Source organism: Oryx dammah, unplaced genomic scaffold (assembly GCF_014754425.2).
Source record: "Oryx dammah isolate SB20612 unplaced genomic scaffold, SCBI_Odam_1.1 HiC_scaffold_11, whole genome shotgun sequence".
In the NCBI taxonomy this organism is placed as follows: domain Eukaryota; kingdom Metazoa; phylum Chordata; class Mammalia; order Artiodactyla; family Bovidae; genus Oryx; species Oryx dammah.
The window spans coordinates 50,284,847-50,302,510 of record NW_024070195.1 but is presented as its reverse complement, the minus strand read 5'-3'; the positions used below and the strand labels follow the sequence as shown (position 1 = coordinate 50,302,510).

The following is a 17,664-nucleotide window of genomic DNA, read 5'->3' as shown; positions in this document are numbered from 1 at the left end:
ACAATAAACAAAACAAAAATACAAACCCAATCATAAGCATATAGGAGTACCATTTCACTCAGCCTGTCTATCAGAGGAAAAACAAACAAACAAATAAAAACTCATCACAAATCTCACCCTATACAAAACTCACACAAACCACTGGACCAACCTTAGGAGGACAGAAACCAAAAGGAAGAAATAATTCAACCTTCTTCAAGGAAATAATTCAACTTTCCTTGAAGCCAGGGAAAGGAGACCTCAATAACTTAAAAAAAGAAAATGAAAAGGCAAAGAAATACTGCACAAATGAAGGAACAAATTAGAAACACAGAAGTCCAAATAAACACAGAGGAAATAGGAAAATTACCTGAAAAAGAATTCAGAATAATGATAGTAAAGATGATCAAAAGCCTTGAGAACAAATGGAGAAAGCGCAATAATTAATTAACAAAGACCTAGAAAAATTAAAGAATAAGCATAAAGAGACAAATAACACAATTACTGAAATTAAAAATACACCAGAAGGAATCAATTGCAGAATATCTGAAGCAGAAGAATGACTCAGTGAGCTGGAAGATAAAATGGTGGAAATAACTTCTAAAGAGTAGAATAAAATAGAAAGAATGAAAAGAGCTGAGGACAGTCTCAGAGACCTTTGGGACCATATCAAAAGCACCAACATTCGAACTAGAGGGGTCCCAGAAGAATAAAAGAGAAAGAAAGGGTGTAAGAAAAATTTTGAAGCTATTATAGTTGAAAATTTCCCCAACATGGAAAAGGAAATAGCCCATTAATTCCAAGAGACACAAAAAGTCCTATACAGGATAAGCCCAAGGACACATACTAATCAAACTAACAAATACTAAACGCAGAGAAAGAATATTAAAAGCAGCAAGGGAAAAGCAACAAGTTACATACAAGGGAAAGCTCATACTTTTAACAGCTGATCTTTCAGTAGAAACTCTGCAAGCCAGAAGGGAATGGTAGAATATATTTAAGGTACTAAAAGGGAAAAATCTACAACCAAGATTACTGTACCCAGCAAGGATCTCATTAAAAATTGACAGAGAAATAAAAAGCTTTTCAGACAAGCAAAAGTTAAGAGAATTCAGTACCACCAAACCAGCTTTATGACAAATGTTAAAAGGACTCCTATAGTCAAGAAATAAAACAGAAGAAAAAAAGGTCTACAAAACCAACACCAAACAATTAGAAAATGGCAATAGGAACATATATATCAATAGCTACTTTAGTTACCCAAGATGAATATTTTTTAATATAAATTTATTTATTTTAATTGTATGATTCACATCCATTGAGTCAGTGATGCCATCCAGCCATCTCATCCTCTGTTGTCCCTTTCTCCTCCTGCACCCAATTCCTTGCAACATCAAAGTCTTTTCCAATGAGTCAAATCTTTGCATGAGGTGGCCAAAGTATTGGAGTTTGAGCTTTAATATCACTCCTTCCAAAGAAATCCCAGGGCTGATCTCCTTCAGAATGGACTGGTTGGATCTCCTTGTAGACCAAGGCACTCTCAAGTGTCTTCTCCAACACCACAGTTCAAAAGCATCAATTCTTCACCACTCAGTTTTCTTCACAGTCCAACTCTCACATCCATACATGACTACTGGAAAAACCATAGCCTTGACTAGACAGAACTTAGTCGACAAAGTAATGTCTCTGCTTTTGAATATGCTATCTAGGTTGATCATAACTTTTCTTCCAAGGAGTAAGCGTCTTTTAATTTCATGGCTGCAGTCACCATCTGCAGTAATTTTGGAGACCAAGAAAATAAAGTCTGACACTGTTTCCACTGTTTTCCCATCTATTTCCCATGAAATAATGGGACGGGATGCCATGATCTTCGTTTTCTGCATGTTGAGCTTTAAGCCAACTTTTTCACTCTCCTCTTTCACTTTCATCAAGAGGCTTTTTAGTTCCTCTTCACTTTCTGCCATAAGGGTGGTGTCATCTGCATCTTGGAGGTTATTGATATTTCTCTCGACAATCTTGATTCCAGCTTGTGTTTCTTCAGTCCAGCGTATCTCAAGATGTATTCTGCATATAAGTTAAATAAGCAAGGTGACAATATACAGCTTGACATACTCCTTTTCCTATTTGGAACCAGTCTGTTGTTCCATGTCCAGTTCTAACTGTTACACCTGACCTGCATACAGATTTCTCAAGAGGGAGGTCAGGTGGTCTGGTATTCCCATGTCTCTCAGAATTTTCCACAGTTTATTGTGATCCACACAGTCAAAGGCTTTGACATAGTCAATAAAGCGGAAATAGATGTCTTTCTGGAACTCTCTTGCTTTTTCCATGATCCAGCGGATGTTGGCAATTTGATCTCTGGTTCCTCTGCCTTTTCTAAAACCAGCTTGAACATCAGGCAGTTCACGGTTCACGTATTGCTGAAGCCTGGCTTGGAGAATTTTGAGCATTACTTTACTAGGGTGTGAGATGAGTGCAATTGTGTGGTAGTTTGAGCATTCTTTGGCATTGCCTTTCTTTGGCATTGGAATGAACACTGACCTCTTCCAGTCCTGTGACCACTGCTGAGTTTTCCAAATTTGCTGGCATATTGAGTGCAGCACTTTCAAAGCATCATCTTTCAGGATTTGAAATAGCTCCACTGGAATTCCATAAGCTCCACTAGCTTTATTCATAGTGATGCTTTCTAGGGCCCACTTGACTTCACATTCCAGGATGTCTGGCTCTAGATGAATGATCACACCATCGTGATTATCTCGGTCATAAAGATCTTTTTCTGTACAGTTCTTCTGTGTATTCTTGCCACCTCTTCTTAATATCTTCTGCTTCTGTTAGGTCCATACCATTTCTGTCCTTTATCGAGCTTATCTTTGCATGAAATGTTCCCTTGATATCTCTAATTTTCTTGATGAGAACTCTAGTCTTTCCTATTCTTTTCTTTTCCTCTATTTCTTTGCATTGATACCTGAAGAAGGCTTTCTTATATCTTCTTGCTATTCTTTGGAATTCTGCGTTCAAATGCTTGTATCTTTCCTTTTCTCCTTTGCTTTTTGCTTCTCTTCTTTTCACAGCTATTTGAAGGCCTCCCCAGACAACCATTTTGCTTTTTTGTACTCCTTTTCCATGGGGATGATCTTGATCCCTGTCTCCTGTACAATGTCACGAACCACATTCCATAGTTCATCGGGCAATCTATCAGATCTAGGCCCTTAAATCTATTTCTCACATCCACTGTATAATCATAAGGGATTTGATTTAGGTCATACCTGAATGGTCTAGTGGTTTTCCCTACTTTCTTCAATTTAAGCCTGAATTTGGTAATAAGGAGTTCATAATCTGAGCCAGTCAGCTCCTGGTCTTGTTTTTGTTGACTGTATAGAGCTTCTCCATCTTTGGCTGCAAAGAATATAATCAATCTGATTTTGTTGTTGACCATCTGGTGATGTCCATGTGTAGAGTCTTCTCTTGTGTTGTTGCAAGAGAGTTTTACTATGACCAGTGCATTTTATTGGCAAAACTCTATTAGTCTTTGCCCTGCTTCCTTCCGCATTCCAAGGCCAAATTTGTCTGTTACTCCAGGTGTTTCTTGACTTCCTACTTTTGCATTCCAGTCCCATATAATGAAAAAAAAAAAAACATCTTTTTTTGGGTGTTAGTTCTACAAGATCTTGTAGGTCTTCATAGAACCATTCCACTTCAGCTTCTTCAGCATTACTGGTTGGGGCATAGACTTGGATTACCGTGATATTGAATGGTTTGCCTTGGAGACGAACAGAGATCATTCTGTCATTTTTGAGATTGCATCCAAGTACTGCATTTCGGACTTTTTTGTTGACCATGATGGCTACTGCATTTCTTCTGAGGGATTCAAGCCTGCAGTAGTAGATATAGTGGTCATCTGAGTTAAATTCACCCATTCCAGTCCATTTTATTTCACTGATTCCTAGAATGTCAACATTCACTCTTGCCATCTCTTGTTTGACCACTTCCAATTTGCCTTGATTCATGGACCTGACATTCCAGGTTCCTATGCAATATTGCTCTTTACAACATCGGACCTTGCTTCTATCACCAGTCACTTCCACAGCTAGGTATTGGTGGTTTTTTTTTTTTTTTTTGCTCCATCCCTTCATTATTTCTAGAGTTATTTCTCCACTGATCTCTGGTAGCATATTGGGCACCAATTGACCTGGGGAGTTCCTCTTTCAGTATCTGCCAGGAGCCAGCACGAGGAGTCTCGCCCATGGCAAAGGTCATGAGGTTAAGTGGTCCGACAGACAAAGGTGACTCAGGCCTTAAGGGATGCTCGCTGAATTTTCTCGAGCATCTACCCCCAAAAAACCAAAGTCTGCCTGCCTTATTGTACTGTGCTTTCCACTCTCCTGACATAACAGGGGGCCATCCCCGATCACCTTCCTCTAAAAATAATTAACTTAGGGCTCCAGTTAACAGTCTCCTGCATATAAAAGGAGTGTTTTAGCTCAAACCCCTCTGATGGCTCTCTAACTTGCCTTACCTGGACTTTTACAACTATGCATGTGATTGTTTACAGCACCCCCCCCCAACTGTGAGAGGCACGGGAAGCCTAAAACATAAAGCCTTTCAAAGAGTTAAAAGTTATTAGAGTAGCGCTGGTGTAAGATTTCACTGTTGAGCCAATGCTTGTTGCTAATTTCCCATATCTCTTATCCACTGTGCACCTGGGAGCACATTCATTAACATAGTTAGAATGTAAGAAAAACAAGTGTAGCCTTGAAACTGACCACATCAGACTTTTGAGCTAATTGGTTCTTTCTTTGTTGTAACTTACTGCACCTTTGCTTCGTGAAAATAACTTTGTTTGATACTTTCTGAGGCTGACATAGATTAGAAATATAAAGAAAAAATACTTCAAGGGAAAATAAGTTTTCTGGTTGAGCAGCCTTTATCAAAAGAGGAATGTTTCACAGGCCTCCAAGGCCAGAAGATAATGTACACAACATCATTTGTGGGAAAGGTATAAAGTTCTTTTAAAAAATAAAGTTATTGGGGCCTTGCTCACTGAAACAGCTTGGTCTCCCTGTGTCAATCATTCTCTCCTCCTCTTACTCTCTCCTTCAGGCTAGTTCCCATCTGGAATACAGAGGTCCGCCATGTCTACTTATTTGCCTGGGTTTCTAAGATCTGAACAGGAAGGTGCCCTGTGCCTTCACTCCCTCAGGAGACCGGGAGGGCACCTGTCACCTTATGTACACAGTGCAAGTCTCTTGTCTTGAGACTTTATGGGTTTTCTGTATAAACCAAGGAACATCAGCCTCTTTTCTTCTCTCCTCTATTTTCTTATCTACAACATTCTTTCCTTATCTATCTCTTTCTAAATCAATCGTCGACTCCGTCCACCCTTTGAATTCCCTGGATCCACCGGGGCTGGACCCCGGCAAGTATCCTATCATTTTGCCTTTTCATACTGTTCATGGGGTTCTCAAGGCAAGAATACTGAAGTGGTTTGCCATTCCCTTCTCCAGTGGACCACATTCTGTCAGACCTCTCCACCATGACCTGCCAGTCTTGGGTTGCCCAACAGGCATGGCTTAGTTTCATTGAGTTAGACAAGGCTGTGGTCCTAGTGTGATTAGATTGACTAGTTTTCTGTGAGTATGGTTTCAGTGTGTCTGCCCTCTGATGCCCTCTTGCAACACCTACCATCTTACTTGGGTTTCTCTTACCTTGGGTGTGGGGTATCCCTTCACGGCTGCTCCAGCAAAGTGCAGCTGCTGCTCCTTACCTTTGATGAGGGGTATCTCCTCACTTCCACCCTTCCTGACCTTCAACCTGGGATGGCTCCTCTAGGCCATCCTGTGCCTGTGCAGCCACCACTCCTTGGACATGGGGTTACTCCTCCCGGCCACCGCCTCTGGCCTCAGGTGTGGACTTGCTCCTCCCGGTCGCCGCCCTGGGCTCATGCATGGGGTTACTCCTCCCGGCCACTGCCTCTGGCCTCGGGTGCCGCCCCTGGCTTTGGACACGGAGTGGCTCCTCTCAGTTGCCGCCCCTGACCTCGGACGTGGGGTATCTCTTCTTGGCCACCGTCCCCGGCCTCAGACATGGTGTAGCTCCTCTTGACTCTTGCCCCCAACCTCAGATGTGGTATAGCTCCTCCCAGCCACCATTCCTGACCTTGGACGCGGGGTAGCTCCTCTCGACCCCTGACCTCGGACGCAGGGTAGCTTCTCTCAGTTGTTCCTGTACCGTCACAGCCTGGCACTCTAGGTCGCTGCCCCTGACCTCGGACATGGGGTAGCTCCTCTCAGCTGTGCTTAGTGCACCAGCCACAGCCACCTGTGCTTAGTTACTTTAAATGTAAATGGATTAAATGCTCCTACCAAAACAGACTCTCTGAATGAATACAAACAAACAAACAAAAACTGACACATATGCTGTCTACAGGGAACTCATTTCAGACCTCAAGACACATGTAGCCTGAAAGTGAGAGGAAAAATATATTCCACGCAAATGGGAAGCAAAAGAAAGCTTGAGTAGCAATCCTCATATCAGACAAAACAGAACTCAAGACAATTACAAGAGATAAGGGAGGACACCACATAATGATAAAGGGATTAATCCAAAAGGAAGACATAACAATTGTAAATATCTATGCACCCTACATAGGAGCACCTCAATACATAAAACGAACACTAACAGACATAAAAGGAGAAGTTGACAGTAACAAAATAATAGTGGGAGGCGTTACCACCGCACTCACACCGAAGGACAGATCATCAAACAGAAAATTAAGAAGGAAATGCAAGTCTTAAATGATACATTACATGAAATGGATCTTATCGATATCTTCAGGACATTCCATCCAAATGCAGGGAAATATACCTTCCTTTCAAGTGCACTTGGAACATTCTCCAGGATAGACCACATCTTGGGTCACAAATCAAACCTCAGTAAATTTAAGAAAATTGAAACCACATCAGGCATCTCCTCTGATGACAATGCTATCAGACTAGATATCAATTACAAGGAAAAAAAAAAAAAACTAAGAAACACAAACACATGGAGTTTATACAACAAACCCTCCCACATCATGGTCTTTTCCAATGAGTTAGCTCTTTGCAGGAGGTGGCCAAAGTATAGGAGTTTCAGCCTCAGCATCATTCCTTCAAATGAACACCCAGGACTGGTCCCCTTTAGGATGGACTGGTTGGATCTTCTTGCAGTCCAAGGAATTCTCAAGAGTCTTCTCCAACACCACAGTTCAAAAGCATCAATTCTTTGGTGCTCAGCTTTCCTTACAGTCCAACTCTCACATCCATATATGACTACTGGAAAAACCATAGCCTTGACTAGATGGATCTTTGTTGGCAAAGTAATGTCTGCTTTGTAATATGCTATCTAGGTTGGTCATAACTTTCCTTCTAAGGAGTAAGTGTCTTTTAATTTCATGGCTGCAGTCACCATCTGCAGTGATTTTGGAGCCCCGCCCAAAAAAGTCTGATACTGTTTCCATTGTTTCCCCATCTATTTCCTATGAAGTGATGGGACTGGATGCCATGGTCTTCATTTTTTGAATGTTGAGCTTTAAGCCAACTTTCTCACTCTCCTCTTTCACCTTCATCAAGAGGCTTTTCAGTTCCTCTTCACTCTCTACCATAAAGGTGGTGTCATCTCCATATCTGAGGTTATTGATATTTCTCCTGGCAATCTTGATTCCAGCTTGTGCTTCTTCCAGCCCAGCATTTCTCATATACCCTGCATATAATTTAAATAAGCAGGGTGACAGTATACAACCTTGATGTACTCCTTTTCCTATTTGGAACCAGTCTGTTGTTCCATGGCCAGTTCTAACTGTTGCTTCCATATGACCCAGCAATTCCACCCCTAGCCATATACCTTGGGGAAACCAAAATTGAAAGAGACACATGTATCCTATTGTTCACTGCAGCACTATTTACAATAGCTAGAACATGGAAGCTACCTAGATGTCCATCATCAGATGAATGAATAAAGAATTTGTGGCATATATACACAGCAAAATATTACTCAGCCATAAAAAAGAATGCATTTGAGTCAATTCTAATGAGGTGGATGAACCTAGAACCTATTATACAGAGTGAAGTGAGTCAGAAAGAGAAAGATAAATACCATATTCTATCACATATATACAGAATCTAGAAAAATGGTACTGAAAATTTTATTTACAGGGCAACAATGGCGAAACAGACATAGAAAATAGACTTATGAACATGAGGAGAGGGGAGGAGAGGATGAGATGTATGAAAGAGTAACATGGAAACTTACATTACCATATATGAAATAGATAGCCAACGAGAATTTTCTGTATGGCTCAGGAAACTCAAACAGGTGCTCTGTATCAAACTAGAGGGGTGGGATGGGAAGGGATATGGGAGAGAGTTTCAAAATGGAGGGGATATATGTATACCTATGGCTGATTCATGTTGAGGTTTGACAGAAAACAGAAAAATTGTATAAAACAATTATCCTTTAAAAAATAAATTAATTAAAAAAAAAAGAAAGAAATGAAAAACCATAGCTTTGAGTAGATGGAACTTTGTCAGCAAAGTAATGTCTCTACTAATACTAATGATGGTTTTAAACAGCAGTCTCATTGACGGTGAGCTGCAAAGAGATGATCTGGCCACATGTAGACAGTCTATGTGATCAGAGCCTTAGCAGGGAAGGAAGAAAATTGTGAAGAGTGAATTGCTCTGTAGTGTCACTTTAAAGGGAAACTTGTCTAAGAAATTTTATCTTAAAGTGAATAACTCCTTTGATATTTGCACCATCAACTTATCATGGTCCTGTTATTTTACTACTGAGAGACAAACTTTTTGTTTAAGAGGACTCAATTTGTTTAAAATTAAAGCAGAGAGCAGCAGCCTTTGAATGTTAATCTGGGTTTGGATGGAGATATCAAAAACTAGTGTCAGAGATTATCAGCCACGTGTTCAACATTGTATGTATTCAGGATTATTTATAGAAAATATGACAGGTTTTAATAAAGTATAAGTTTTTAAAGAGATAATATCTCCTTTTACTTATTACCAACAGTATGCTATTAAAGGTATAGTTAGGATATCTGCAAAGTTTATAATATTTTTCTCCTTCTGTGGAAACTGATGTCTCTCCATATGACACTTGGGGCTGAGTCCCCAGGAACCGTGCTTGTATCCATGAACTTGTATCAGTGAACTTCACACCTGAACCACCCATGTCACTGGTGGCTAATGAGTGTAGATCCCAGATCTGATTTCCTGAAACTCTTGTTCTATAGTCATAGACACCTGGCATGCCCAAGTGAATATGATTCTCCTACCCAGGTATCTGAATTCGATTCAGCCAGCCAGCCAGTATCTGCCAGTGAGGAGAACTGGACGTGTAGATGCTGCAGTCCTAGGGTGGAAGTATTTCACCACTAGCTGAGCCAAGTTGATCAGAGAAGCCAAATATCCAGTCTGTACATTAGCGTGGGATGAAACATACGTGCAAAGAAAATAGAGAGGAAATGTGGGGAGACACTAGTGCCTCAGTCTAGCTGTTTCTTCAGCCCTGATGGCATTCTTATTACTGGACTTCATGACATCCAGTAAAAGAAATGTTCACATGCTGAGGTGTAGGGAAGTCATTCTGGCTTATACACGTTAGCTTGACTTTTTTGCTAAAGAGAATAGTTTGTTTGATAACATACATTGTACATCTACTTTAATTATTAAATAAAAGTGTGCAATGACCAGAAGTGGAAAAAAAAATGTCCAAGTTTACAATAAGATTAAATGCTTCCCTTCCCAGGACACCAGTGTTAGTCCTGCTGGTTGATAAGACTCCCTTTGCATGTGCCAGGGCCATGCTGACTACCTGTGTGTGTTGATCTGGCTTTTCAGAAAACTTGAAGGGAAGAATCCTTAACTTGTTTGGTGTTCCTTCTTCTGGCAAGAGATAAAACTATGCTGAAAACCCTGCTTATCCTGAACAGTTCTTGAGGGTAATCTTGGAAGCTGTCTTCTGGGTTACTGTCTTCAGTTTGGCTCCAGTAAAACTCTATTTTATTCCTATTATAGATAGTTTACTGAATGTTTTCATCAACACAGCATCTCCCCATGTTTGTTTGTTCACTTATTTATTTATCATTAAAAGAAGATGACACAGCTTCTCTATTTGAAAACAACTAATTTGCCAGGTTAATTTACAAAAAGTAAATAAATATTTGTGACTTCAGTGGGTCCATAATTTACCTAGGGGGAAACTGTAGAGTATGATACATGATGAAATTTTTATAATAGTTACTTCTTATTTACTGTCTATAATCTTCTGGGTACTCATGAATACTTATGTTTTAAGTGCTTATGGATGTTTATTTCTAATATTCAGTGGAGTCTTGTGAGGCTGAAATGATTATCCCCATTTTATAGAAGAGGAAATCTAGTACCCAGACTGTTCTAAATTACAAGCTAGTGACACAGTTTGAATTCAAACTGTGGGATGCTGCTTTCTGTTTTTAAAGTCAGGTAAGGTCCACCCAGCAACACGACAGACTTTCCTGAAAGCCAAACACTTCACTAGATCTCCAACAACCTTTCCATTCCTCCCACCCCCACCACCCTGTACTCGAAAATTCAACAAATGACACCTCAATTTTATCTGGTTGGTAAGTTTAACCTACATTTCACAAAACTTCACAAAGTTATCTTTTACTCCTTTCTGTTTGCACACATTCTCCCTCTGTCCCATCATCAAATCCTTCTAGATCATTTCCATAGACTCAGAATAGATCTCTTCTCACCCCTCTGAGCCTTGTTCTGTCCATGAGGATGTCACCAGTCGCCTTGTTTCTATTCCTGCGCCCATCTCATTGCATTTTCTGTCCACTGCAATGTGTACAGAAGAAATCTTTTAAAACATAAATCTGCTCATGTGGTTTTCTTGCCTCAAGCTCTCCAATAGTAACATAAATTTGCCTGCCCTGCCTTTGCCCTTCTCTGTCTCCGTCACATATTCTCCAGTTCTGATGTTTTCCTAGCTGATCCCCAAACATTTTGAGCAGGTTCTTCTGAGTGCCTTTCTGCTTGCTGTTTCCTTAACCAGGGATGTGCTTATACGGATGCAGACCCTTGATCTAGATTCAGAGGTTTACTGAAACCTGAATGAATGAAGGAATTGATACTTTAAATTTAAGTTTTAAAAATCAGATTTACAAGGCTTGACATTCTTTACTTACTATAAGAATCCTCCTAAAATTTCCAATTCAGAATATAACCTTTTTCAGAATATGCTCATGTTTCCATAAAATCTTTATGCCTTTGCAGCTTACTGTTTTTGCCTTGCACTCCTTGATTTATTCACTACAAATTGGAATGAATGTGAAAGGCCACAATGCTTTTGAAGCTACATGAAGGACTACAGTTTTTCCAATCTTGTTCTCTTTTACTGTGCCATATAAGTGCTGTAAATTTATTTATTGATAAGATAAAGATCTGACTGTTTAGCTCTCTGTTTGGTAGACAAAAACATCATAGTGTCAATACACATAAAGATGGTAGACCTGGTTCCTCAGAGATAAGAAAAAGGAAAACAAAACAAAACAACAAAATCCCACTGTCCCTGTTGTGAATTATTCATTCATTCATTTAAAGAGCACTTATTTCTGAAGCAGCACATATGTCTCACTGAAAAGTCGGTAGGACCAGGACCAGGTTCTAAGTTTCTAGATCCGTGGGCTTGTTCAGAAGAAAGAATACAGTATCTGCTGCAGATTTTTCAATTTTTCAGACTGATTTTAAATATTGATAGCTGATGTTGTTTAAAAGATACTTAGATGAACACATTTCCATTATCCTGTAGAAGTTGATCATTAAACAATATTTTTCTTCTCTCTTAGAGACATTATTCCATGTTTCATTTTTAATCAGTAACTTTCCTAAAAACTAACATGCTCTAACCATTAAAGTTCTTAGGGATGCCTAGCAAACATTTTTTACTTTATTTTAGGATTAAGTTTTGCTTGGTTATTGACCAATTCATAAAATATTTATATGCTTTTAATGAATAGAATGTGATGCTAACTGTTCCTGAAGAGTTTATATAAGTAATAATTCACAAAGGACAGTGTATCTATGTTAGAATGAAGCAAACACATAGGTTAGTGGATGGACACCTTGGAGAGGTTAAAGGCAAAATGTATCTGTTTCATAGGATGATAATCTGGTTGTGTCAATTCAATCAAACTTTTACAGTGGACTTAATATGGTTACAGAAGTGAATAAGAAACTTCCCCTTTTAACAAGATTAACAATTCAGTAGGACAAATGGAGACAGAAACTAGAACATGTGATCAGAAGAAAGTTAACAACTCAGGTGAAAGGTTCAAAAGGAGTGTAAAGTAATACAGAGGAGTAGAAGAGGAAGAGGTACTTAGAGACACTGCAATTCATATATTCATTCTGTACTGAGCTCTGAATTCACACCTGCCAATTTCTTATCTTTCATACACTGAGTAGGATAATTAAATGAAAAACCAACCACCTGGTCTTAAATTACTAACAAAGTTGGTAATATAATCACATTATATTTGTCAAATATTTCTGAGTTATAGTCATCTTTATCATGTCCCAGGAGAATCTTCTACATACATGACTATTCACATTATGTTCATAATTATTTCTTTTTGAAATTAATCAAGTCTTCTAAATATAAGAAAACCTCAAGATAGCTTGTTTCTTAAAATGTAAGCTATTTAACTGGTAATAACAACAGTGATGGAACCTGTACAATGAAATCTTTTCTCAAAATGGCCTCATTTAAATGCACTACTACATTCTGTTGCAAATGACACTTGTTTCCTGCAACAAACATCATCTACTATACTGATGGTATATGAATGTCTTTGAAGATTAGCTTGATGCTCAACCAGTTTAACTCCTCCTAACAATTGATTTCTCAAGAGTACTTACATACTCTTCGTACCCCTTGTGGGCTGGCAGAGGGGGTGCCCTGTATCCTGGCATGGTGGGTGACCCCCGGGCTCGTGGGGTAGGAACGCCTCTTGCTATAGGGGGCGCTGGAAGAGCACCACGGGTCACAGTGGTCCCTCGAGGGGTGAGAATGCCTCGTCCAGGTGGTGGGGGAGGAGGAATGGCTCCCCCACGTCCCCTAGGAGAAACAGGCCATGTACAGATGAGAAACAAGTGATGAGAGAACAGAATTAAACCTGGCAAATTTCTCATCTTACAGGCTGTATACAATGGGAAGAAAACTACATTTATTTCTACATGCCTGAGAGTGTGAGTGTGTGTGTTTAATGGAGATTCTTTAGGATATAAAGCATTTTGACCTCCACAGAATAAGTTTTGTAAATATTGGGTATGACTTAGTTATCATGAAAACCGTGTAAAATACTTTGATACTTTTTATAACACTAAAAATTTAAAGCAAAACAACCAAAAATTAACGCACTCTGATTTCTATTCCAAGTTTACCAAAAAGGCAAAAACAAGAGCAATGTCTAATATATGACTCACTGGACCATTCAGAGCACCTGATTTTCAATGACTCCTCCATGCTGGAGGTAACTGACAGTGATAGGCAATTTTGACACTTAAAGAAAAAAAAAAAGCTGTTTGCACTTTGAAAATACTTGGAGCTATCATGATATCATTCTGCTTATAATAGTAGCTTAGATTTAATTTAAGGTCACTTGAATCACAACTCATTGTCACTGATTTATTGTTATGCATGTAACCCTTTAAACGGGCAGTGTCTCTGATATAATTTATTTCCTGGGGTAACTATGGTGCTAGTGAACACATATGGACTCTGCTATAAAAATAATAACTGAGTACCTTGCACTGTAGTGCTGGACACAAAAGTAACTTGTACTAAAAGCATAAGATCAAATGGCTGCAGTTAATTCTTAAGTATTATGAGGCCTTTGGAAAGGTTGAATGTTTGTCTAAAATCTTTGGGCAAACTTTTTATTCTGTCTGAAATTATAGCCTCCAGAAAGCACTACTTTCAGCAAGATTGCTAAGACTTTTAGGAAAATGATGATCATGGGATGTAGAATGGGAAAGACTAAAAGTCTCTTCAAGAAAATTAAAGATACCAAGGGAACTTTTCAGGCAAAAATGGGCACAATAAAGGACGGAAATGGTATGGACCTAACAGAAGCAGAAGATACTAAGAAGAGGTGACAAGAAAGCACAGAAGAACTATATAAAAAAGATTTTCATGACCTAGATAACCACAATGGTGTGATCACTCATCTAGAGCCAGACATCCTGGAATTCAAAGTCAAGTGGCCTTAGGAAGCATCACTATGAACAAAGCTAGTAGAGGAGATGGAATTCCAACTGAGGTACTTCAAATCCTAAAAGATGATGCTCTTAAAGTGCTGCACTCAACATGCCAGCAAATTTAGAAAACTCAGCTGTGGCCACAAGACTGGAAAACGTCAGTTTTCATTTCAATCCCAAAGAAAGACAATACCAAGTATGCTCAAACTACCACACAGTTGCACTCATCTCACATGCTAGCAAAGTAATTCTCAAAATTCTGCAAGCCAGGCTTCAATAGTACATGAACTTCTGGATGTTCAGGCTGGATTTAGAAAAGGTAGAGGAACCAGAGATCAAAATGCCAACATCTGTTGGATCATCGAAAAAGCAAGAGTGTTCCAGAACAACATCAATTTCTGCTTTATTGACTAAGCCAAAGCCTTTGACTGTGTGGATCACAATACATGTGGAAAATTCTGAAAGAGATGGAAATACCAGACCAACTCACCTGCCTCCTGAGAAATCTGTATGCAGGTCAGGAAGCAGCAGTTAGAGTTGGACATGGAACAACTGACTGGTTCCAAATAAGAGTGCATCAAGGCTGTATATTGTCACTCTGCTTTTTTAACTTATATGCAGAATACATCATGAGAAATGATGTGCTGGATGAAGCACAAACTGGAATCAAGATTTCCAGGAAAATATCAATAACCCCAGATATGCAGATTATACCACCCTTATTGCAGAAAGCAAAGAAGATCTAAAGAGCTTCTTGAAAGTGAAAGAGGAGAGTGAAAAAGTTGGCTTAAATCTCAACATTCAGAAAACTAAGATCATGACATCTGTTCCCATTACATCATGGCAAATAGATCAGAAAACAGTGAAAACAGTGGCACACTTTATTTTTAGGCTCCAAAATCAAAAATTAGGCAAAATTTTGTTTATATTTCCATAGTGACTGAAGACATGAAATTAAAAGATGGTTACTCCTTGGAAGGAAAGTTATAACCAATCTAGACAGCATATTAAAAGGCAGAGACATTACTTTGCCATCAAAGTTCTGTCTAGTCAAAGCTATTGTTTTTCCAGTAGTCATGTATGGATGTGAGAGTTGGACTCTAAAGAAAGCTGAGCACTGAAGAGTTGATGCTTTTGAACTGTGATGTTGGAGAAGATTCTTGAGAGTCCCTTGGACAGCAACAAGATCCAACCAGTCCATCTTAAAGGAAATCAGTCCTGAATATTCATTGGAAGAACTGTTGCTGAGACCCCAATTCTTTGGCCACCTGATTGTAAGAACTGACTCATTTGAAAAGACCCTGATGCTGTAAAGATTGAAGGCAGAAGAAAAGGATGACAGAGGATGAGATGGTTGGACGTCATCACCAACTCAATGCACATGCGTTTGAGTAAACTCTGGGAGTTGGTGATGGACAGGGAGGCCTGGCTTGCTGTAGTCCATGCAGTCTCAAAGAGTCAGACAGGACTGAGTGACTGAATTGAATTGAACTGAACTGAACAAGTAGGGGTGTAGGTTATGCTTTCTGCTATGAATAGTAGGCAGTTGGCTTTTGTGGTAAATGAGCTTTAAGAGTGAACAGTAAGAATACTGGTAAAGCTTTTAAAATTTTTCAATAGATTATAGAGCTGATGAATAGAGAAATTATTAGGGAACTTACTGTGAATCTAATGTATAGAGAATGCTCTCCTACATTGGGAGATCCTGAAAGGCCCAGTGCCCCCTTCAATCACAATATATCTAAGCCCATAATATTCTAAACTACTGTGTAACACAAAAGCCCGTCTATAAAATGGAAATATAGACTAATTTTTGCCTTCACTAGGCCTCCTAACACTTCATATGTAAGGTGTGCATATATCTAGGTTTGCCCAGTATAGTTCAGAATTATAATTGTTGTCCTAATTTAGCATTTTAATACTTTTGAAAGTGTCCTTTGGGTGGGTAGTAAATCATGTCACCATACTTTAGCCACAAATTCTATTTATGCCATTGAACGATCACAGGTAAGTTGTTCTAACTCCCTAAGCCTGAGTTGTTATAACTTTTCTTAGTGGGTAAAATAAGATTTCTGAATCTATAACAATTATTCCGACTTTAGAATTACATTACGCTCACATCGAATTTAATTTCTCATCCCATTTCTTCATCAAGTGTCTCCCAGACAAAGCCTTGCTGTTTCTTGAACCTGACTTATTACCTCTGATATCGTATGTTCTTACCCTGGAATATTAACCCTATATCTCTCATCAACTCAGATCTTCAATTCAACTCAAGATTGATATCATCTATTTAGAACATAAGTGTTCCTGGCTGAATCAACACTATAGTGTTCTTTTCTCTACTTTTCTGACTTCTTGAAAGTTTTCTATCCTTAATTCCACCCCCCTCACGTTCATTCCTGAATCAAATGAAATTTGTTTATTGATTTTTCCACTTTGTTGAAAATACTTTTGACTGGTGTCACCAGTATCTTACTAGTTTCCAGATCCACCAGGTTCATTTACATAGCCTCCATATCACAGTACTTCCTACACTTATCAGTGTGGGTTATAAATGCCTTCTTTGGATATGTATAACTCTGCTTATCTTCCCATTCCTCCTTTTTACTCCTCAGGTTTATACACTAACATCTGCTCCTAGGCCCTCCTTGGGAGATGATTGTCACCGTTTTCTGTGCCTCACAGTGCACTTTGCAGTCTCTCACTCTGATGGCTCTTAGCACTTTCCTCCCTACCATCCACCATAACCTGGACCATGTCTCCTTATCTGGTCTGCATGTTAGAGTCACCTAAAATTCATTGAAAAGGTCCAGACTCCAGACTCCACTCCACGATGATTAAATCACAGTCTCCAGCAGCAGTGATCTTCAGTGATTCCAATGTGCTAACCAGTTTTGCCATGGCGTCAGAGAGTCAGACATAACTAAGCAACTGAACTGAACAGAACCAGTTTGGGAAACAGTGCTTAACATGTGTCATCTAACTTAAAAATCTTGACAAAGTTGTCACATAGCTATTTCTAAGCTATTATAAAAGGTTGAGAACTAAGTCACAGAAAATACAAGTCATATTCCCAAGGACACACCGGCAATCCATAGACCTAGGATCAATTATAGGAATAATTATAGTTTTCATTAAACTTGGTCTTTTACATAATCTTAATGGATGTCATTAATCTCTAACCAGGGCAGACATCAGAGATTTATCCTGTGTAGGACCACTCTCTGATCTCCAACATCTAATCAGGCACTGAAAGTAAAGTGAAAGTGAAAGCCACTCAGTTGTGACTGACTCATCGCAACCCCATGGACTATATAGTCTGTGGAATTCTACAGGCCAGAATACTGAAGTGGGTAGCCTTTCCCTTTTTCAAGGGATCTTCCCAACC

The 17,664-nt window shown here is 39.2% G+C and overlaps 1 protein-coding gene across 2 annotated transcripts in view; it reads right to left on the bottom strand.

Moving 5' to 3' along the window:
- Positions 1-17,664, bottom strand: part of KHDRBS2 (KH RNA binding domain containing, signal transduction associated 2) — an 831,701-nt gene that overhangs the window by 270,883 nt on the left and 543,154 nt on the right. For both annotated transcript variants that reach the window (XM_040249230.1, XM_040249231.1), the window contains exon 6: positions 12,933-13,131. In XM_040249230.1, coding sequence (XP_040105164.1) covers positions 12,933-13,131 — 199 coding nt within the window. The remainder of the gene's footprint in view (positions 1-12,932; positions 13,132-17,664) is intronic.